This window comes from Diadema setosum, chromosome 3 (genome assembly GCF_964275005.1).
Source record: "Diadema setosum chromosome 3, eeDiaSeto1, whole genome shotgun sequence".
Taxonomy (NCBI): domain Eukaryota; kingdom Metazoa; phylum Echinodermata; class Echinoidea; order Diadematoida; family Diadematidae; genus Diadema; species Diadema setosum.
Window position 1 is genome coordinate 28,044,428 of NC_092687.1, and position 22,346 is coordinate 28,066,773.

General features: G+C 38.9%; 1 protein-coding gene across 1 annotated transcript in view; it reads left to right on the forward strand.

Moving 5' to 3' along the window:
• The first annotated feature begins 4,156 nt into the window (after positions 1–4,156).
• Positions 4,157–22,346, forward strand: part of LOC140246749 (uncharacterized) — a 166,766-nt gene continuing 148,576 nt past the window's right edge. The window contains exon 1 of the mRNA XM_072326087.1: positions 4,157–6,205. Coding sequence (XP_072182188.1) covers positions 4,157–6,205 — 2,049 coding nt within the window. The remainder of the gene's footprint in view (positions 6,206–22,346) is intronic.

Genomic DNA, 22,346 nt, shown 5'->3' on the forward strand with positions numbered 1-22,346 from the left:
AAGGTTAGTGCTACTGCTTTGAATGCTGGCATTGATCATGGACAGAATGTGTTAATGAGGCATGCTTAATTTCAGTTTAATCTGATAATCCCTTCATTGTTGTTACTCTGGTGGTTTACTTCCTGTTTTTTGTCCCATTCATCGCACAGCCAGCACGGTTTGGTAAAGATTAAGCGCTTGAATAGACACTGTACTCCAGAGCCTCTTTTCTCAGTTCACACTTTTCCTGAGTTTGTGCTTTCTTTCCTATATTTAGATAGGTTAGGAGAGTCCATTTGATTTGAGTTATACATCATTTTAAAGCTTAAAGTCTGCTCTTTCAGAATGTGGTCTTAACTTAAAATTCATGTCTGGCGACTTTTTGTTTGTTTTGAGGTGCAGGGTCACATTTAATGTAGAGTTTGTTCGCAGAAACCCATAATTCCATTTCCATGAAAATCATCAATATACACTGTGGTTTTAAGAAATTGTAATAAAATATAACTTTGGTTATTTAAGTCGAAATTCAGTGTTCTGATGCACAGAATAACAAAGCATGTTGTATACGATATGCACAAGGAGCGAAAGTAGCTTGAACAAGCTAAAAAAATTACATGTAAGTGCTTACCGTAGCAACGCAGATTCCGTCACATTCAAAAAAAGAAAAAAAAAAAGATCTTCAGCCGCAACCTAATGTGTGTGTACAAAAATCCTTGTCCAGTCTTCTTGAACAAATGAGGTAATTCTGCGATGCGCGATACTTCCCCGATTTACTCTTGTTATATGGCGTTTACGTGTTACCATAATGAGCAGTTATCGTGGCAACGCAGTTTCCGACACATTCCCAAAATGTCTTGCACATCTTCATCCAAACCCTTATATGTGTACCAAACATCGCTATCATTTTTCTCGAAAAAAATGGAGATTTTTTTTCGACCCCTAATATTTTCCTGGTAAAAAGTGTAATATTTTGAGACCATGGCAACGCAGTCTATTTGACACATTAAAAAATGTGACTCGCAAATCTTTACCCAAAGCCACTGTATGCGCAAAATTTCATGATCATTGCTCGAAAAAAAAAAAAAAATGTTTAAACACAATGCTATCCCCAAACCCATACGGGTGTGCTTAACTTCTTGAACATTGCTAAAAACGTTAGAGAAAAGCCGATTCATAATTTCATACTGCGGGAGGGGGATGTATCGACTTCTGCAGCAAAAGAAGAAGTAGACTGATCGGTTTTTACGGCAATATGATTTGAACAGTTCAACATTTCACATTTTCTTCTTTCTGTAAATTTCTGAAAATTCACACTGACCACAAAGGCAATAATATTGTTCGCATGCACACATTTCACGAAGATGGAATTATCAAGGGCTGTGGCTTCCAGTATTAGATTGGATATGCTGCTACATTAATATTTTACATGAACTGCAGTCAACACACTCATGCACGTGCAGCAAACACCTACACTGTGTAAGCTTATTGTAATGTAGTGGTTTTTTTTTTTTTCCGGTATAGACCAAAGAGCTTACATGTGCACTATCTATTTATTATCTTTGCTAACCTCTTTGCGGCAAACCTATAAATTACAATGCACTGTTTTATGGAACATTTGTTTTAGGAATGCTTGATTTCACCCATTTCATATAACATTAAAGACTACAGCTTAACGAATTTGACTATCCCATGAAAAATCTAGAGTCTGCTACCATCTCGTCGTATTGTGTAGGTTTGGAAATACCATTTGCAAAAAAAAAATATATATATATATATATATATATATATATATATATATAATAATAATAATAATAATACTAATAATATTCTTTTTAAAAATACCTGTAGTTTTTAATTATGTGCATGAGGCATTGCGGGGTTTATTTTGGCGCTCTAGACGAGATAAGTAGTTAACAAGAAAAGCCATGATGGGTACTTTTTACGCTGTTTTTGCATTTGACAGAGCGTATTGAAAGCGTATCGAAAGTGTATTAGTATTTGTGAATTGCAACTCCCTTCTCACAGTTTTTTATGAACATTATGATTAGTGCAGTTCTTTGCAATTCGAATACGGCAAATAGCCTTTTCAATTCAGTTCAATTTCAGACAAGGATGAAATATTTTCGTAGATGGATATGTTTTAATGAAATGCTATAGAAAGTTTATGCGACGTCGTTAATTCGCAGCCGAGCAGCGAATCACAAAGAATCCATCTTCAACGCAACCAATACACACGTAGTGCAATTGTATACTGTCGTTCTCGTTGGACAGTAGGAAACAAAAAAAAAAATCGTTTTAATTATGCAGGAACTTTTCGATGAATTACGTATCATTTGTAAAGTATTTGTGAATCAGTCATCATAATTATGGGACTATGTTGTGAAATTATTGAAACATTTCTGTAAAACTTGTGTGATGAGATATCGGCGAAGAACATTATAGTCACACTTGCATCTGCATTTATTACTGACATATCAAACTGCCCATAATTAACAAACGGAAAATTGGAAATCCGATATGTTGATCGTAAATTTGTTATCGTTTTTTTTTTCTTGCTTCTTTACAGATCAAACACCTGAAGCTTGCCATTCAAAAATGGCGCGATAACTCTCAAATCCAACAACCCGAGGAAAAAGTTTTGGCCGAATGGGTGTGCGCTATGCCACGTCTATCGAGCTTCACCGTGGAATGCTCGTTGTTGTGCGACACGTTCTTCGCAACAGCCGTCGAAATGGCGCATCAGTGTCAGGTACGTCACTTTTGAACATATCTAAACATATCTATTGAAATCATATTTGATTATGAAAACACCTTAGGCTTATTATTCTGCCTTCAATGAAGTGCTCGCTGATCGTTTAGACGAAGGGCTGGTTTGTTTGTATTTCTTCAGGGAATTTAAACGAATGTAAAACTCCCTGAAGAAAAATGTGTAAATAAATTTTTTCTACCTATCCGGAATCCAATCATTTCTAGCGTTTTGATGAACATGAAACCTTTTCACTTTTAAATGAATACGTGACAAAGAAACGCTATTGCGGTATTTGAGGAATGTCACAGTGTGAAATAGATGCAAAAGCGGTTTGGGTTTTTTTTTTTTTCTTCTTAATATTTATTCATTAATAAATTGGTTTGGAAATACAACATGAAGCGTTTACAAAGTTTGAGAGATAGAATCCAGTGTAAGGTGTAAAAGCTTGTTAAGATATTTTGTTGAGAAAAGCTTGTTGTTCTTGAATCAATAAACAGAAATCAAACCATATAAGTCTTGCAAATTGTAAATAAAAGGCAATAAGTCAAATATACATATAGCAGCAATGTAATGCATCGAGAGGGGAGGGTAGGGGTTTGAAATACCAAAGGTGCAAATGATTGTATTGTGGAGCAGGAAAGCATTGTATCGTATACACTTATGACCATATGACCATTGTAGGATTTATCCATTTTTTTTTTTAAAGGAGACCTCCGGATAATTTTCAGATTTTTACATTTGAACAACTATGAATTAGTTATACAGAGGACAGAGTTTCAGAATTTGTGATGATTGGGATGAAAAATGAAAATATTTTCAAAATTTAGAACAAATTGCAATGAACAAGGATGATGACATGGCAGAGTCACCATAAGAATGCATGAGTTGGGGCTCAAGGAAGCAGAACAAAAGAAGAAGGCATGCATAGATTATACACAGGTGAACTCGCAAGCAAGCGGTATTGTAATGGAATTACACTGCTACATTTCTGAAAAATGTGAACCTCCTATATCATCATCCTTGTTCAGTGTACTTTGTTTAAGTAAGGTTTTTCAAAGTATTGTTTCTCTGCTCAAGAACCACAGTAAATTCCACAAATCTATACATGGAGTTGTCGATTTATGTACTACATGATGTGAAATTATGAAAATCGTCTGGAATATCCCTTTAAGGGTGGGGGGGGGAGGGGGGAGAGGGGGTGCGCAGGCTAGGTAAAGGCGCTCACCTCAGTATGGGGGAGGCATTTTTATTGCTGTACGAGATGACATCACAATCAGTGAATGCCCACATCTTACTTCCGACTGCGAACTCCTATGGTGCACTCTTGAGTTAGCAAACACCAAACAGCTCTTCCTTGGTTCTTATTACTGCCCACCAAATGAGCGTCAAGCTAGTCTTACGGGGTTGGAAAACTCTCTTTCTACCTTGATGGGAAATCGGCGGAGTCATCCCAACATCCTCATCGCAGGGGATTTGAATCACCCTGACATCAACTGGGAAAGCCAGACCACAAGCAATCGCACCTCTGCCACAACACACCAAAAATTACTGGACATCCTACTCACAAACTCCTTATTCCAGTTAGTACGTGATGTTACCCGCCCTTCATCTGGAAATGTTCTTGACTTAATCTGCACATCGAATCCTAGCTTTGTGACCAATGTAGAGGTTCTACCTGGAATTTCAGATCACCATTTGCTGACATACACCATCAACCTGAGTCCAAACCAACAATCAAAGCCTTCACGGAAAATCCACCAGTTCAATAAAGCTGATGTCGATCAACTCCAGGAAGCTACAAGAGCTTTCTCAGCTGAGTTCTTTCTCTCAGATCCTGGAAAGCGTTCTGTTGAATCTAACTGGATGATGATCTCAAATTTCCTAAACAGGTGTTTGAGTGAACTGATCCCATCAAAGATGAGCAAAGGAAAGAGGCATCTCCCATGGATTACCCAAGACATCAAACAGAAGATGAGAAAACGTGACAGACTGTTTAAGAAAGCTTTCCGGCAAGGTACTACAGCTGCATGGAAAGACTTCAGAAAGTTTCGAAATCAAGTGGCTAAGATTGTCCATGAAGCCCATGACAACTACATAAACAACATCATTGGAGCAAGTCTACAAGACAATCCCAAAGTCTTCTGGTCCTACATCAGAAAATGCCGCACTGAAGTGATTGGAATACCCTCCCTGCGCACTGCTGTAAAGCTATGTTCTGCAGCTGCAGAAAAGGCAGAAGTGTTGAACAACTTCTTCCACACCACTTTCACCAAGGAAGACATGCAGAATCTACCATCAAAGGACCAGTCTCCCTATTTGCCCATCGGACATCTTCACTTTGATAGGAGAGGAGTCGAAAAACAGTTACAGCAGCTAAACCCTTCCAAAGCCAGCGGACCAGACGAAATTCCACCCAAGCTTCTCAAGCTTATGGCCCACGAAATTGCTCCTGTGCTGTCCTTCTTGTTTCAACAAAGTTATAACACCGGCACAATACCATCTCAGTGGAAACAGGCCCTTGTCTCCCCAATTCACAAGTCAGGTGAGAAGAATGACCCTTCCAACTACCGTCCCATCTCTCTCACCTGCATTGCCTGTAAGATTATGGAGCACGTAATTCTTAGCCATGTCTCCAAACATCTGGCATCAAACAAGATTCTCACTGATACCCAACACGGCTTTCGCCAGGGCTTATCAGCTACCACACAGCTATCATCTGCAGTACATGACTGGTCTTCCATCCTCCAGAAACGCAGCCAAGTGGATACCATCTTCTTGGACTTCCAAAAAGCATTTGATAGAGTGCCCCACCAACGACTTCGCATCAAGCTCCAATATTATGGCATCTCAGGTGATACACTAAACTGGATAATGGCATTCCTCTCAGACAGAACACAGTGTGTGGTTGTTGATGGTTCTAAGTCATCATGGCAGAACGTCCCATCTGGAGTCCCCCAAGGCTCAGTCATTGGTCCGACTCTCTTCCTCATTTTCATAAATGACATCCAAGAAAACATCAAGTCTTCACTTCGGCTGTTTGCAGATGACTGTGTCATCTACAAAGAAATCTTGTCTGATGATGACCATCACATTCTGCAAAAAGATCTCCTGCAGCTGTCATCCTGGTCTACTACATGGCAAATGAAGTTTAATGTTGAAAAATGTGCTGTCCTCTCCATCACACGTAAACGCACTCCTGACACCTACACGTACCGTCTTGGCAAAGATGTAATACCTAGGGCCAAAGAATACAAATACCTAGGAGTGACAGTGACTACAGACCTGCGATGGAATCAGCATTGCCAGAACATCAGGAATAAGGCAAGTCGCACACTTGGCCTCGTTCGCAGAACTCTGTCACCATGCTCTAAAGAGGTTAAATCCAGAGCCTACACAGCGTTAGTCCGTCCTCAACTGGAGTACGCTTCAGAGGCATGGAACCCTCACACTGTAACAGCCGTTAACTTACTCGAGCAGGTACAAAGATCAGCGGCTCGGTTCGTTTACTGTGACTACAGGAGAACAACATCCTCCTCAACCTTGGTTTCAGGCCTAGGATGGGACAGCCTCCATTCTCGCCGGCTCCTCTCTCAGTGCTCTCTCTTCCATCGATTACATCATCAACTCGTTTGCATGCCTTTTCCTCACGGAATCATACCAGCAACCTACTTCGGAAGACATGACCACCCAGCCAAATATGTCATACCCAAAGCTACAATAGACGCATTCAAATTTGCAACTTTCCCAAGGTCAATTCGACTGTGGGATAATTTACCAGGATCTGTGGTACTCACTCCAAACCCAGCCACGTTCACAGAGGTTGCGCTGCCCTTCATCAACAAGATGCAACCTCCTGCTGGGTCCCACATGCTGTAAAAAGGGACCAATGTTTTTACTTGCACAGACACTCTCACTTTTATTGTACATAAGAGAGACACACACAACCTTGTCACTTTGGCACCTCCATTGGCACATGATACGATTTGCATCCCGGTATAGCTTCCTTGGAGCTGCGAATGGGATTACTGCAACAAGTGACTATAGCCCTTTTTGCACTTGTGTTTCTAACCCCGTACTTTCTCTGACCCAGAACTATCGTTAATCCCGTACCAATTTTTGTCCCCGCCGAACGAGTTCGAGCAGGGGACTATGAAACGGGCTCCGTACGTGTATGTGTCCGTGTGTCCGTCCGTCCGTCCGTGTGTCCGTGTGTGCGTCCGTGTATGATCAAAATCTTCAATTTGCTACTTCTCTGTCATTTATGAGCCAATTTTGATTCTGTTTGCTTTATATGATAGCACTACATGGGAGCTTTGAAACTTCTACACAGAATTTCAGTCGTGACCTTTGACCTTGACCTTTGACCTATATTGTACATTTTGCTACAAAATGCTACTCCTTCGCCATTTCTAACCCGATTTCGATTCCGTTTGCTTTATATGATGGCACTAGGTGAGTGCTTCAAAACTTCTACACAGAATTTTGACCTTTGACTTCTTTGACCTTTGACCTTGATTTTTGACCTGTATTGTACATTTTGCTACAAAATGCTACTCCTTCTCCATTTCTAACCCGATTTCAATTCTGTTTGCTTTATGTGATGGCACTAGGTGAGGGCTTCAAAACTTCTACACAGAATTTTGACCTTTGACTTCTTTGACCTTTGACCTTGATTTTTGACCTGTATTGTACATTTTGCTACAAAATGCTACTCCTTCGCCATTTCTAACCCGATTTCGATTCCGTTTGCTTTATGTGATGGCATTAGGTGAGGGCTTCAAAACTTCTACACAGAATTTTGATCTTTGACTTCTTTGACCTTTGACCTTGATTTTTGACCTGTATTGTACATTTTGCTACAAAATGCTACTCCTTCGCCATTTCTAACCCGATTTCAATTCCGTTTGCTGTATGTGGTGCCACCAGGTGAGGGCTTCAGAACTTCTACACAGAATTTTGACCTTTGACTTATCTGACCTTTGACCTTGATTTTTGACCTGTATTGTACACTTGCTACAAAATGCTACTTCCGGCGGGGACATATATTACGCACCGCGTAATTTCTACTTTTCCTTGTTGCAGCTTTTTACACTTGCCAATAAATCCCGTACTAAGATCTTGTCCCGGGGTAAAGAGAAAACTGACCTTTTTACACTCGTATAATTCGTCCCGTACTTCGTGGGGTTCGTGCTTCATCTCCGTCGTTTAGCCCCGGTTTGTTTCTTCGTTCTGTTTACACTCGCTTGCTTTGCACCGCAATTGCGGTGCTAACCCTGCTTTTTTCCACGGCCAGGTAGTACGGGATTATCGGTGGGGCTAGCCCACTTTGGCAAAAACAAGAGTTAACAGAAAGTGGGCTAAGGAAAGTCCAGCCCCACCGTTGGTACGGGACTAAGCAAAAATTTGCAAGTGTAAAAAGCCCTTATTACGATCATTTATCGTCCAGGATCTGTTGTGCGTGCGTCGTGATGAAAGGTTATTGTAATGTTTTCAGCTTCTTCTCCAAAACCCCATGTCAGATTTTCCATCAAACTCGGGCAGGTAGCGCAGCTGGGGTGGTATGATCTAAAATTTCTTTACTGCCCCCCCCCCCCCTTAGCCAGCCTCCGAATTACGGAATTACAGCCCTGAAACCCAAATCAGCCTAATTGTCATGTTTAGGCCGTGTCACACCTTTCCGGGCAAGCTAACTGGTCTTGTTGCGAGGAGGGATTTTCCGCACGCAGGAAAATTTTCCGCGGGCGGACAAGAAAGTTTGCGAGTTTCACACCTGTTTCTTACCTACTAGACACGTACTACTTACCTTCTATTTTGCGTGTATTCCGTGTTACCTGCGTGAGAGCTTTGGAACCGATCAGTTTTCTGTTACGAGCGACTTACAGGTGCTGAGATGTACCTGCGTTGGAGTTGCCTGCGAGGTGCTGCTAGTAAAGGTCTCATACTGGTGTTCTATTCAATTTAATTTAATTCAAAGTTTATTTCATTTTTCGACAAAACATATCTCTCACTTGCTTTGATAACAGAGAATGAGGTAAATAGAACATAGTGAAATGAAAAGACTGTACAACAATTGAGGACCCATAGTAATCATACATTGTATGTTCTGCGTGTACTTCTGCGAGCGAACCCCCATGACTCACTCGGAACAAGTTTTGAGCATGCCCAAGGCCTTGTCATATCACATCTGAGGAAGTTTTGCGGCTTGACGTGCGGGGAAACGCATTTACTACCCGGAGCTCTCCGTAGTTGGTCCACACCTGACAGGACCTAGCGCGTATCTCGCCTGTAGTTGCCCGGAGGTGCGCATTCAAGTCCGATTTAACCGCAGCCAAGTTTTGAGCATGACCATTAGTTTTTTTTTTTTTTTTTTTTTTTTTTTTTTCCGGGTGATTCGCGGGAATCCAAGAAGAGGTCCGCGCAGAACGCCAGTAGGAGGCCCTTAGTGGCAGCACCTCGCAGGCAACTCCCACGCAAGTACTTCGCAGTCCCTTATGCAGCCAAGATAATGACATTCTGTGGGACTTCGGCCATTCCTTCAGAGGAATTCCTTTGCTGAGTTGTCAGCCCCAACGCGAGTGGTACAAAGGTCACACAGTATACTTGCAATCAGAATTTAAGTAGAACGCGTCCAGCAAGTAAGACACATACACTGACTCGTTCAAACCCTTTTCCGCCCTCAGGAATGTCCGGTATGCTGGAAAATCCCTTCACTCAACAAGCCCGCGTAACTTGCCCGGAAAGGTGTGACAGGGCCTAAACATAGTTGCGGGTAAAATGATTTACGTGCGCACCTCCGGGCGACTGCGGATGAGATACGTTCTAGGTACTGTCATGTGCGGGTCATCAGCAGGGACCTCCGGGAAGTAAAAAATGTTCTTCTCAAGTCGTACGCAAGACTTGCCCGGAAAGGAGTGACACGGCCTTTATCTAATGTTATGTGCTGATTTCCCATTTTCGACTACTTTTTGATGATTCTGAGAATGAAAGTGCTATATTATTGAGAGAAGCTACAGCTCTGGAAACGCCACTTAAAATTCTGTCAAAACAAGCGAACGGCGCGTACGTCTTGACGACGTCATCTCAAGAAGATGCGAGTTCGAGCAGACGCTACTCAGCTCTATATTTGCACGGTGTTGTAAACGTATTTTATTAGCTTTTGTTGTTCGTATACAGTGTATCACAGAACTTTTTTTTTCTTAGTTCCGTAGCTACCAATTTGCCCATTACCGGAATACTTTCGCGGCTTCAACGTGCATAATCATTTACTGGTAGTATAAGGCCTATTATTAACCCGATCGGCCTGGGGAGCGAGCGTTTGCTACTGTCACTGCCCGCCGAACCTAGCAGCGCAGCACTTTGACCGCGCATTGGTTGTAGCTATAATATGTAACGAGGCCTAGCCTCGGCATTAATGATTCTTTGTTTCATTTTTTTTTTTTTTTTTTTTTTTTTTTTTTTTTTTTTTTTTAATGAGCTTAGCTAGAAACTCGAACTGCATGAGCAGAATTGAGATTTGCTTCGCTTAAATAAATAATAAAAATAAGTTCTTGGAATTTTCAGCAATCATATTTGCATAAGCATGATGTTGATTTACGGTAATGGACTATAAAAAAAATACTTATTGTAGACAGCTTTTTGAGGAAACTATGCATTGACAGGGCTCCCACCATAAAAGCTCAGCTCCGGCGGTTTCCCGATGCTGATGTACAAACAACAGCGCCTAAGGACTGCACTGCACTAGGTTCATGCTGATGAATGATAATGTTTCATGTCATTAGTTATCCCCGCTCTTTATCTGATCAAAAATCCTAAATCAGAAATTTATGCGCATTCACATAAACAGACCTTTTATTGGTTCTGAAAATATTACAGCAAAATACATGTGGATTTTATGTGGATTTTTGTTTGTTCAGCAATTGTAATATTTTTAAATAATTTATTATGTCAACACAACAGACAAAATCTGATCATTCCAATTTCAGAGCAAAGATTTATTAATTCTTATAAATAATGTCTACTTGTTTGATACTAGTATCATTATTTTGTCTTTTGCTCCATCTATTTTCATTGACTTACATACATGCATTTCTTTATGCTATGGTGCAAAACCCCTATGTGCCACATTATTTTGAGACTGCAACGTATAAGTCATGGTCATGCTTTGTAAAAGATATTATGTTTTTCCAAACCTATGTAACTCTCTCTCTCTCTCTGTATATATATATATATATATATATATATATATATATATATATATATATATATATTAGTGTTGGTTACTCTGGAGATGTAATGAACATAGTTGTAGAGAAAATCTCAAGCTGTGATTCAATGTATTGTATGACAAATCCATGATTTTTTTTCTTTCAAATTACCAATAGCTAAATTAAATTAAGGGCAACGATTTTCGCACACAAAACAGCGACAGAAATCTGGAATTTACTCACAAAGCCAGTACGAAACACTATTTGATAGTCAGTCACCACATAAAAAGCAAGCTACACGTGACAGGAATAGAATCTTAAATTATTCCATCGTACTGTGGAACATATGGATTTATCGATTGGTCTGAGCGGGTTTGTGCGTTTGTTTAGAATACGCGTCGACTGAGTCAGGCATGGGAACGTGGCACATGAAATACATTATTAGTGTATCACATGAATTATGGGGGGGGGGGGCATTGCAAGTATTGACCGGGTGAACTTGCCATATGTGACCGTGCACCTGAAAACGAACATAAAGTCGCACACACTGATTTTGCGTGAGGACTGAAAATAAGTGAAATGGGTCAACCTAGCCAAACATGACTTTTTCATATTTTCTGAAAGAGCGGGTCTTCTTTTACATTATGCTAAAATTTGGTATCATAAAACGGGCAGGAAAGTGTGTTTTTTTAGCAGTTTATCTCGAACATTTTTGGTAGAATAGTGTGATTAGGTGTGTCTTTAGAATCCCTTTTTCATTTCTGAAAAACCTTGTCCACACTCTTCACTTTCAACTCTAATAACTTCCGAAAGGATAGTGCTACTGTTTTGAAAGTTGGCGTTAATTATGGACTGAATGTGTTAATGAGGCATGCTTAATTTCAGTTTAATCTAATAATCCCTTCATTGTTATTACTCTGGTGGTTTACTTCCTGTTTTTTGTCCCATTCATCGCACAGCCAGCACGGTTTGGTTAAGCGCTTGAATAGACACTGTACTTCAGAGCCTCTTTTCTCAGTTCACACTTTTCCTGAATGTGTGCTTTCTTTCCAATATTTAGATAGGTTAGGAGAGTCCATTTGATTTGAGTTATACATCATTTTAAAGCTTAAAGTCTGCTCTTTCAGAATATGGTCTTATCTAAAAATTCATGTCTGGCGACTTTTTATTTGTTTTGAGGTGCAGGGTCACATATTACAATGTGTGCAATAATATTTTAGGAAAAGTCACCAAATTTGGTTGAAATTGGATAACGGGTTAAGGAGTGGCAAATGAAAATCTGGTAGGGGCACAATGTGCCCCCCCCCCTTAGGCTAACTACAATCCTCCCCCCCCCCAGCTTTTACGAGGAAAATTACCCCAGGACAATGCTCCCAGGTCAATTACTACCTGGATAACTACTACCCGGATAATTTCCCCCCACCCCAACTCTTACTTTTAATATAAATAATATTATTACAGAAAAAGAAGTTCTTTGTATTATTTGTCAGGTATCACGGAGATGACATACTGATGCTTTGTTTTGTGAAAACAACAGCTTGAGGATTTACCATTTGCATTGTTTGTATTTAGGACGATTTATGAACAAACTAAATTTCTCCTTACTGTATTTGACGCTATGTTCATAAAAAAAAACACGAAAAAAAACAAACAAACAAACAAATTGTCCCTTCAAATCCAAATCGGCAATCCAGTGAATGTAATTTGCATTTAACCAAATTCGCTTAATCTGTATTTTCTTTTTTCTGTTTCGAAATTTTGGATTTCTCTTAATAGGAGTATAGAAGACGTTTTAAATTCGAATACCTTTACCCTTAAAATCAAGAAAATTTAACGAAATTTTACAATTCAAAATGAATTACATTTTTGTAAGCTTGAATTTCTAGGCCCATGTCTTCTTCTTTGTTTTTACCACAATCGCCTATCGCATACTACAACTCCAGTTTACACTACTTTATATTGAGGAGCTTAAATCTCATGTCTCACGTGCCTATTTTTTTTTTTCGATCCACCGTTTTCCTCTTCCCTCTCTCTGTTTTCTGTCCACCATGAAGGTAGTCTCTTCCTGTCATTCTTTCCGCCCTTACTTACTTTTCTATCTTTCTCATTACAAAGGAGCTGTCTCGCATATGGTACCGCTTGATGTCTCTGTATGTGTGTACTTCGTCTCTGTCCTACTTTTCTTTCTTTGCCTTCTTTTATCAATTTTGTTACTAATATTTTCTTTTATTGGGGGTCTGCAGACTACAAGATCTGCTTTTTTGGCAGTACCCTTCATTTCTAACTAGTTCTTCTGTACTTGTCCTGAAAAAAAAAATGAAATAATCGATACTTAACTGAAACCGAACCAGGGCTATAACTCCCCCGTACAACTACCCCCATCTTAGGGCAATTATCTCCAAGGCCAATTCCTCCTGGGACAATATTCCCCGTAGGGCAATCTCCCTTCCCTCAGAAAACTACTAGAAAAAGAAAAAGTCACGGAGTAACCGTGTTGTAACTTATAGTATTCGTGGCTAGTACTTAAATATCTTATATGTATCTTATAATTTATTGAATAAATACTGTATCTATTTTGAAAATGCCTATCACTGCCACCATTTGTCTTTAGACGTTTATTCGATGCGATTTTACTGTTATACCGTTAACGCTAATTTCAGAACGGCCCTGCTGCATCATTGGGCATTAACAACTAGAAAATCAGGGATGTTGGAAGATTCTACCACCTCCTTGGTATAATTCACACAGAGCATTACCTCCCGTGAAAATTGCACGTAGTTAAAATTAGGTCCCAAACAATCAGCCCTCTTACAATCACCCTGCCCGATGCTCGAACATCGTTTGTTATTTGTATTGAAACACACACACATACACATCATTTTTTCGGATGAAAAAGAATCGTTTGGTTTTGGTCGAGACCTAACTTTAGGTTTCTATCATCTTTTTGGTGAGATATTTATAAACCTCTTAAGAAATATGAAAGAGCATGTAATTCCAGGAGGGATTCACTGTTTGTTTGTTGTCTTTTTTTTTTAGAATGATATGTTCATTGTGCATGCATACGATCTGGTTTCTTGGTATCTCGCAAAAAGTTAAAAGCACAACAGTAACAAACAACACGAAAAAGAGTGCAAGAGAAAGGTGCCTTCAAACTTAGTGTATCTTTGGCCAAAAAATATTTTTTGGATATGTATAAGAGCTACATTTAAGTAACCTATTACACCAAGAATCAGAAAAAAAGAATGTTCAATATTAGCAAAGAAAAATACATTTAAAGTTATAAACATACCACTAAAGCCAATGGGTCTGAAAAAGATGACTATAACTTTGCTGTTGTTCCAGACTGCCTATCTCTTGCTGGTTCCTTAATCCCTTGCTGGTTTCTGAGAACAAAAGAAAGTTGATAGTCTTTCCTTTGAGACTCACTGATTTAGTTCTTATTTTCTATATCAAAATATACTTTTTCTTTATTTTTATGTAACATTTTTTTCTGATTGTTGGTGCAACAGATTACTAAAATGCATCTTTTTCACGCATCAAAAAATGTTTTTTGGCCAAAGATACACATTAATGTACCTGAGCTTTGTCTTCTCATATTATGGTGTTATAAACCTATTGGAAAAATAAAACAAGTCGCATTTTTTTTCCCAGGGGGAGGGGGGGGGGGGTTGCCCCGAGGGTATTTATTGTCCTGTAAAGGTAATCGTCCAGTGGTTAGTTATCAGGAGGTAGTGATGAGGGGGTATAGTTGTGGGGGGGGGGGGCTTACCTGGTTGTTAGTTTTCCGGGGTGTACCCGGTTGGTAGTTCTCCGGGGGTAGTTACCCCAGGAGTAGCTGCCTTAGGGGGAATTGGCCTTGAGAGTAGTTGCCCTATAAGGTAGTTGTCCATGGGTACTTGCCCCAGGAGGGAATAGCCCGGGGAGGGGGTGGGGGCACCCTGGTGGGAGTTATCCGGAGTGTAGTTGCTCTGGGGTAAGTACCCGGATACGCTAGCACGAATTTCACGTCGTTTCCATCCATTGTTCGTGCTGTGTTCACCCGACGTTCTTTACCCCGCGAGCTTTTATTTTGACAGGGGTCTGGGATGCACACGGAACGCCTCTGGTGGATGTGTCTTGTCTTTGGGCCAATGTAAGAGGAATAAAGGACTCACACAATAAAGTTCCAGAGACAATGATAGGATATAAAAGGGAGAAAACAACAAGAAGGAAATAACCCTCTATTACCATGATGCAGTCTATAGTTGAAGTAGATCCATGTAAGTGTTTTGCGAGTAAGCTTCATTCGTAACTGGAACGTTTATTTCAATTGGTCTAATCCCATTCCGTTTTAATAACACCGGTCCCTTTTAGTCTCAACTCACATGATCTAATCCTGTGTCGTCTACAACCTGTTCGTCCAATAACCATTCATACCACAATTGCCACGTGAAACCTTACTTCCACTTCGTCTACTTACCGGACAATCTACAATGCAAATTTTATCTAATAAGCGATTTGTTTATGGCCATTTGGTCTGAATAGGAACGTCGTCTAGTCACATGTTTGTCTGATATTCGATTTATCTACTCTCCTTTGTCTAATTTTCCTTTCGTCCAATCTAGTAATGTCTAATGAACTTTATCGAAAGATGCTGTTTTATGAGTCCAAAATGACAATCCTACGAACACAAATTTCGGGCCAATTTCGTGCCAGATTTGCACCAAATCAAAGGTCAAAGTTCAATGAATGTTATCTGAATATGTTTTTTTTTTTGTTTTTGTTTTTTTTTTTAGGTGGTAAATGCGCAATCTGAAGGATATAATTTTACTTTGTTGTTTTTCACTTCTTTCTTTTTTACTCATATCATGTGCTTTTATAGTATTAGCTCGGGGTTTATTTTTCCTTTTACGTTATGTTTCTGTAAAGACGGAATGTTTATTATATTGTCGAGTTGTCATATGAAGCGAATACAATTATTCTTCGTACTGTTTTTTTTTTTTTTCTGGTTATTGTTGCTTTCAAAATGGCTGCACAATTGTTACCATGTCGTGAATTTCGGCTAGTTTTATTTTGTGACATGTTAGATTTGGTCTTACTTTCGCTTTGTATGTGTTTTATCATGCGGAAAATAAACTACGTGATGGAGACACGACAGAGGAATTTAACTGTGCTCCCTTTGCTTCAAGAACCACGTACTCGTTTTCTCTCTCACTCTCCCTTTCTATCTCCTTTTCAGATACGGGAGCTTTTCATTTCGCCTTGCACTGATTGGATTTCAAATCCAGCAGCAGCGAACTTGGCCAAATTTATAGGTCGTATGCCTAAATTTGCACATGCTAAACTTACATGGAGTGATCTGCCCATATTGTTTTTGAGTACTCTTGCTAAAGAGGCATCAAGCCGTAAGGTAAATATTAGACGTTGTCATCTCTTTACTATGCAGTTACTTAAATCAAAACTAATATGTGTATCTTTGACAAGAAGGATATATTATGTAAAGTAAATACAGAACTCGGTATGAATTCGAAAGTGTTTTCTGACATTTGCCCCCTCCCACATCAGTTTTGATTATTTGTAAAGTGTTGAGAAAACTTGGTTAAAGAAGGTTGCAAAAACAAAGACAGAGTTAATTGATATTGACAGTCCTACCATCTTGATATAATTCAATGTTATTCAATTTTAATTCAATTCAATTCAATTCAATCATAGTTTATTCCCAATCAATCAACGAAAATCAAAAAAACAAACAAACAAACATATTACAAATTTCCAATCAAGGTAAATCAAAACATAGCACAAAGTATACATGTCATGAAATGATATTGTTTAAACATTTGCAAAAGATTCATGGTATCCGAGATAAATTATATAATAATATGTACAAAACATGTAAAAAAAAAATAATAATTACTAAATCGATCCAAATTCACTGGAGGAAAATGTATCGAAACGACAAAATACCAGCAGTGAGCAGAACCATTCTTCATTAGTAAGAATGATGTATAATACTTTATATTGCCATTCAGCACTTCATGTTTATACGAATATATGAGTTAATGTGTTAGGGTACGAATAATTTGCTTATTGTTTGGTGTGTGTGTGTGTTTTTTTTCTTTTATACACATATTATTCATTCTTTATTGCAAACTCATATTTCATGTATTCTTCTTCCATTTCAAATTCGAATTATTTGCTTATTGTTTTGTCTGCATTTTTGTAAGCCTATGTAACATGCATTCGTTGATGCACACTTATATTTCCACGTATATTTTATGTAATTTCAAAATCGATCCGAATTCAATGTACGAAAATGTATCGAAACGACAAAATACCAGTAATTAGCAGAACCATTTCTAATTAGTATTAATGATGTATACTTTGGGGACTTGCAGTCGGTTCATGTTTATACGAAAATATGAGTTAATGTGGTAAGGAACAAATTCCTTGCTTATTGTTTGTTTGTTTGTTTTTTGTGTGCATAAATTTCATTCTTTATTGCAAATTCATATTCCATGTATTATCTTTATTCCATTTCATATTCGAAATAATTGTTTATTGTTTTGTTTGCATTTATGTAGGCTTATATAATATGCATTCATTAATGTATATTTATATTTTCACGTATATTTTTTTCAATTTCAAAATCTATCCGAATTCAATGGACGAAATTGTATCGAAACGACAAAATGCCAGTAATGATAAGAACCATTTCTCATTAGAATGAACGATGAATGGATCGCGTTCGCTTATATTGGCATTTAGCTATTCATGTGTACGAAAATATGAGTTTATGTGTTAACGTACGAGGTATTTGCTTATTGTCTTGTTTGTGTGTACGATATGCATTCATATGTATATATATGTAAATATATTTTTGTTTCATCGTTATACATTTCACAGCTGGAGTGCATTACCGTCAATGGAAAGCCAGTTAAGGAGTTAGTTAATCGATGGCTATCAGTGAGGCACGACCCAGGTATACATCATATTCTTAGATATCTTGCTTTTATCCTCGCATGCCAAGAACATCGGGGGCATCCCACGAGACCGACACCCACGAGTCATACGGTCCACGAGACCGACATCAATAATAGGTCCATGAGTCATACAGCCCACGAGTTACACGGCTCAGGAGTCATACAGCCCATGAGTTCGACACTACGCACAAAAGGCTCATGAGACCGACACTAAGCAAACATAGCCCACGAGACCGACACTAAGCAATAAAGGCTCACTAGACCGACACTAAGCAAAGAAAGCCCACGAGACCGACAGTAGGCAAAAAAGGCCCACGAGACCGACACTAAGCTAAAAAGGCTCACGAGACCGACAGTAAGCAAAGAAAGCCCACTAGACCGACAGCAGGCAAAGAAGGCCCACGAGACCGACAGGATAAACGGCGCCATCTACATGTCAATTACCTGTACAGGGTGTTCCATGAACGGAAAAATAACAAACTGGCGGGTGCAATTTCGTCAAGCTATCGAGTGAAAGATGGAGACCGTCTACATAATTATGAACGACATCAAATATGTATTTCTTCCACTCCACCGAAACCGCCTTATTGAAGGTACTCAATGACCTCCTCTTAGCAGTAGACAAAGGCCATGAAGTTGCTCTTCTGCTTTTAGATTATTCTGCTGCGTTTGATACTATCAATCATGAAATTCTCCTTAACAGATTGGAGACTAATTTTGGTCTAACGGGAACAGTCTTGAGATGGATTGCATCTTACTTACACGACCGCCACCAGATGGTTACTGTGAACGGTGCATTTTCTCAGTCGTTCTCTCTTAGACATGGTGTCCCCCAGGGGTCTGTGGTTGGTCCTTTACTATTTCTTCTATACACAGCCCCTCTGTCTTCAGTAATCAACTCTCATAACGATATTTTACATGTTATGTATGCTGACGATACTCAAATCTACATAATCATACAACCAAATACCCAAGTCGAAGCACTCTGCAAACTTAGTAGATGCGTTGATGATATCAAGCAATGGTCTCACGATAATTATTCGAAATTGAATTGTGTTAAATCGGAATTTTTGTATGTTCATTCTCAGTTCAGGCGGGGTAGCTCTCTAACAGAATTTTCCTTTGAAGATAGTACTATCCCCATCTCTCAGTCCGTCAGAGATCTCGGAGTTATTGTAGATAAGCATCTGAACTTTCAACAACATATTAAGAATTCATGTCGTTCTGCTGCTTGGGGTATTTGTAAAATTGGTAAAATACGTAAATTATTGGATCAGTCTTCCACAGAACGTCTCATTCACGCATTTGTTTCCTCTCATCTTGACTACTGCAATTCCCTTCTTGTTGGTCTCCCTGCTTCAACTACTGCACCACTTCAAAGAATTCAAAATACAGCTGCTAGGCTTGTGACCCTTACAAAAAGATCTGACCACATTACTCCAGTTCTCCAATCCCTCCACTGGCTCCCCATCCATCAACGTATCACTTTTAAAATCCTCCTTATTGTTTACAAGATATGTAATAATATTGCCCCATCTTATCTTAAAGATCTAATTTCCTTCCGCTCCTCCACTTCAACCCGTTCTCTTCGTTCTTCCTCCGCTCTCCAATTATCACGTGGTCCCCGCACCTGTACACGTTATGGTGATAGGGCCTTTTCAGTTATTTCCCCACTTCTTTGGAATGAACTCCCTTTTTATATTCGTAACGCTGAAAATGTTGATAGGTTTAAGTCATTGTTGAAAACTCATCTGTTTACACAACCTTAATCTTGCTGTTGTTGTTGTTGCTGTCGTTATCATAATATGTACATAATGCTGTATTTTGTTTTTACGTTATATATATTATTTTTCCCCGATTTGATGCGCTTAGAAACATCAGTATTAAGCGCTATATAAATGTTATTCATTATCATTATCATTATCATTTCTACATATTTCGGGGGGGGGGGCAAGTATGTCACGGAGCGACATTGTTATCTATTAGAAAAATAGAATTGTATTCTTCATGCCCCCCGCCCCCTAAAAATAGAAGAATTAGTATTCTTCACCCCCCCCCAAAAAAAAAAAAGAGACAAAAAACACAAATGAAGTAAAAAGAGGACAATAACGATGTATGGATTAATTTTAGAGCTTTGATAATGCCATCGTGCTATTTTTAATAGGCTTTCCCAGTTTTTAGCTAGAAGATGGACAGGTTATGATTTTTACCTCTTCTCTTTCCAGATTCACTAGTTGCTTATTCTATTTTAGATATTCTACCCTCCTTCTTGGACGTTTTGCAATAAGATTTATTTGTAATTTTCTCTGTAACTATAGTATGTAATTCAACTGGTTAAAACGTTTTATATCGCAGGGATTCACCTTGATTTGTGGCTTGTGTTATTCTCCTCCAAACAGTACATTTTTTTCGTGAAATACAATAGCTGTTTTCATGAATGCATTTTGTTTTTTCCAAATCCCTAACGATACCTTCATTGATGATTTTGGTAGCCACTTTGTGCAGATTAGATGAAAATGCACTAAGAATAGTTCTAACAAGCCGTTTTTTCTCTATTCAACCCATAAGTATACTCGAATCATGCCGATCTTCACTCTATAAAATGCCTCTCGATGATCTCACTAGAATATAATTACAATCACCGAAGGCAGATCTCTTTCTCTCTCTGTCTCTCTCTTTTTTTTTTTTGGGGGGGGGTAGGAATATATAAAAGAAGTCAAAGGGTTAACATGCAAACGAGGGTGTCTTAGCATCTTCAAGTTAATGTGGAAAGATCTGCTGCACACTTTTACTGAATTTTGTTCATTTTTCACAAACACACACCCACGCAAACACAATTAAAGATCCTGATCATTTCAGGGGGTGGGGGCAACTGAGAGGGTAACACCCTTGCAACTCTTCTATTCCATCTCTCATGTCTTCCTTATGCCATTATCAGGACACCCTATACAATTTATTGGTCTATAGGTGGCGCTGTTCATCCTGTCGGTCTCGTGGGCCTTCTTTGCTTAGTGTCGGTCTAGTGAACCTCTTTTGCATAATGTCGGTCTCGTGAGCCTTGTATGCGTAGCGTCGGTCTCGTGGGCCTTTTAAGTGTAGTGTCGGTCTCGTGGGCTTTGTTTGCTTAATGTCGGTCTCATGAGCCTTTTGTGCGTAGTGTCGGTCTCGTGAGCCGTATAACTCTTGGGCTTATTTCACTTGATGTCGAACTCATTGGCTTCATTTACTCAGTGTCGAACTCGTGGGCTGTATGACTTGTGAGCTGTATAACTTGTGGGCTGTATGACTCGTGGGTGTCGGTCTCGTGACGTGCACCCAGAAGATCATACTGTATCATATTTATGGGGCAATTGAAATTCATCATCTTATGAAATATAACCTTATTAGGTCGTGGGCCGAGTTTAATAAATTGTTAGTTCAAGTTGATAGAGTAGATCGGAAGGACAAAGTATGCATAATCATTGAAATGAGATAAATTACCTTTATCACGAAAATTGTTGTTCCGCTGGTAGACTATTGCAAGTTCGTGAAGAAAAATTGTATGATTCTTAATTTGCCGAAGAGCAATGTCCATGAATACAAGTTACGTATCGCTCTCACTGCACTGAGTGTATTCCTACCACACGGTGCGTTGCCTGTCGATACGGATAACGACAAAGATCATACGAAGAACGATTAACCAAACCTATTGCATATCCGCGTAATTTAAAAAACAAGAAAAAAAGGAACGTTTTTTTTTTTAATATGATGACTGCGTATAAACATAATATTATATATATTATATATATATATATATATATATATATATATATATATACATATATATATATATATATCAATGAGGAAAAACAAATCGCTAAAAGTGCTGTCAAATCCGCCATTCAACAGCTGAAATGCCGCATATTGCCAGTTTGAGTGTGTGCAGAGATAACGCGCAGTTCCTGCAACGCATTAATGGGGTACTACTAAAGACACATGATTTTTTCTTTTTTCTTCCTGTTGAAATAGTCTTATTCTCAATAAATCAGTTACTAATTGTGACAGTGCACCTCAAAACAAACAAAAAGTCGCCAGACATGAATTTTTAGTTAAGACCATATTCTGAAAGAGCAGACTTTAAGCTTTAAAATGATGTATAACTCAAATCAGATGGACTCTCCTAACCTATCTAAATATTGGAAAGAAAGCATAAACTCAGGAAAAGTGTGAACTGAGAAAAGAGGCTCTGAAGTACAGTGTCTATTCAAGTGCTTAATCTTTACCAAACCGTGCTGGCTGTGCGATGAATGGGACAAAAAACAGGAAGTAAACCACCAGAGTAACAACAATGAAGAGATTATCAGATTAAACTGAAATTAAACATGCCTCATCAACACATTCTGTTCATAATTAATTTCAACTTTCAAAGCAGTAGCACTATTTTTTTCAAAAGTTATTAGAGTTGAAAGTGAAGAG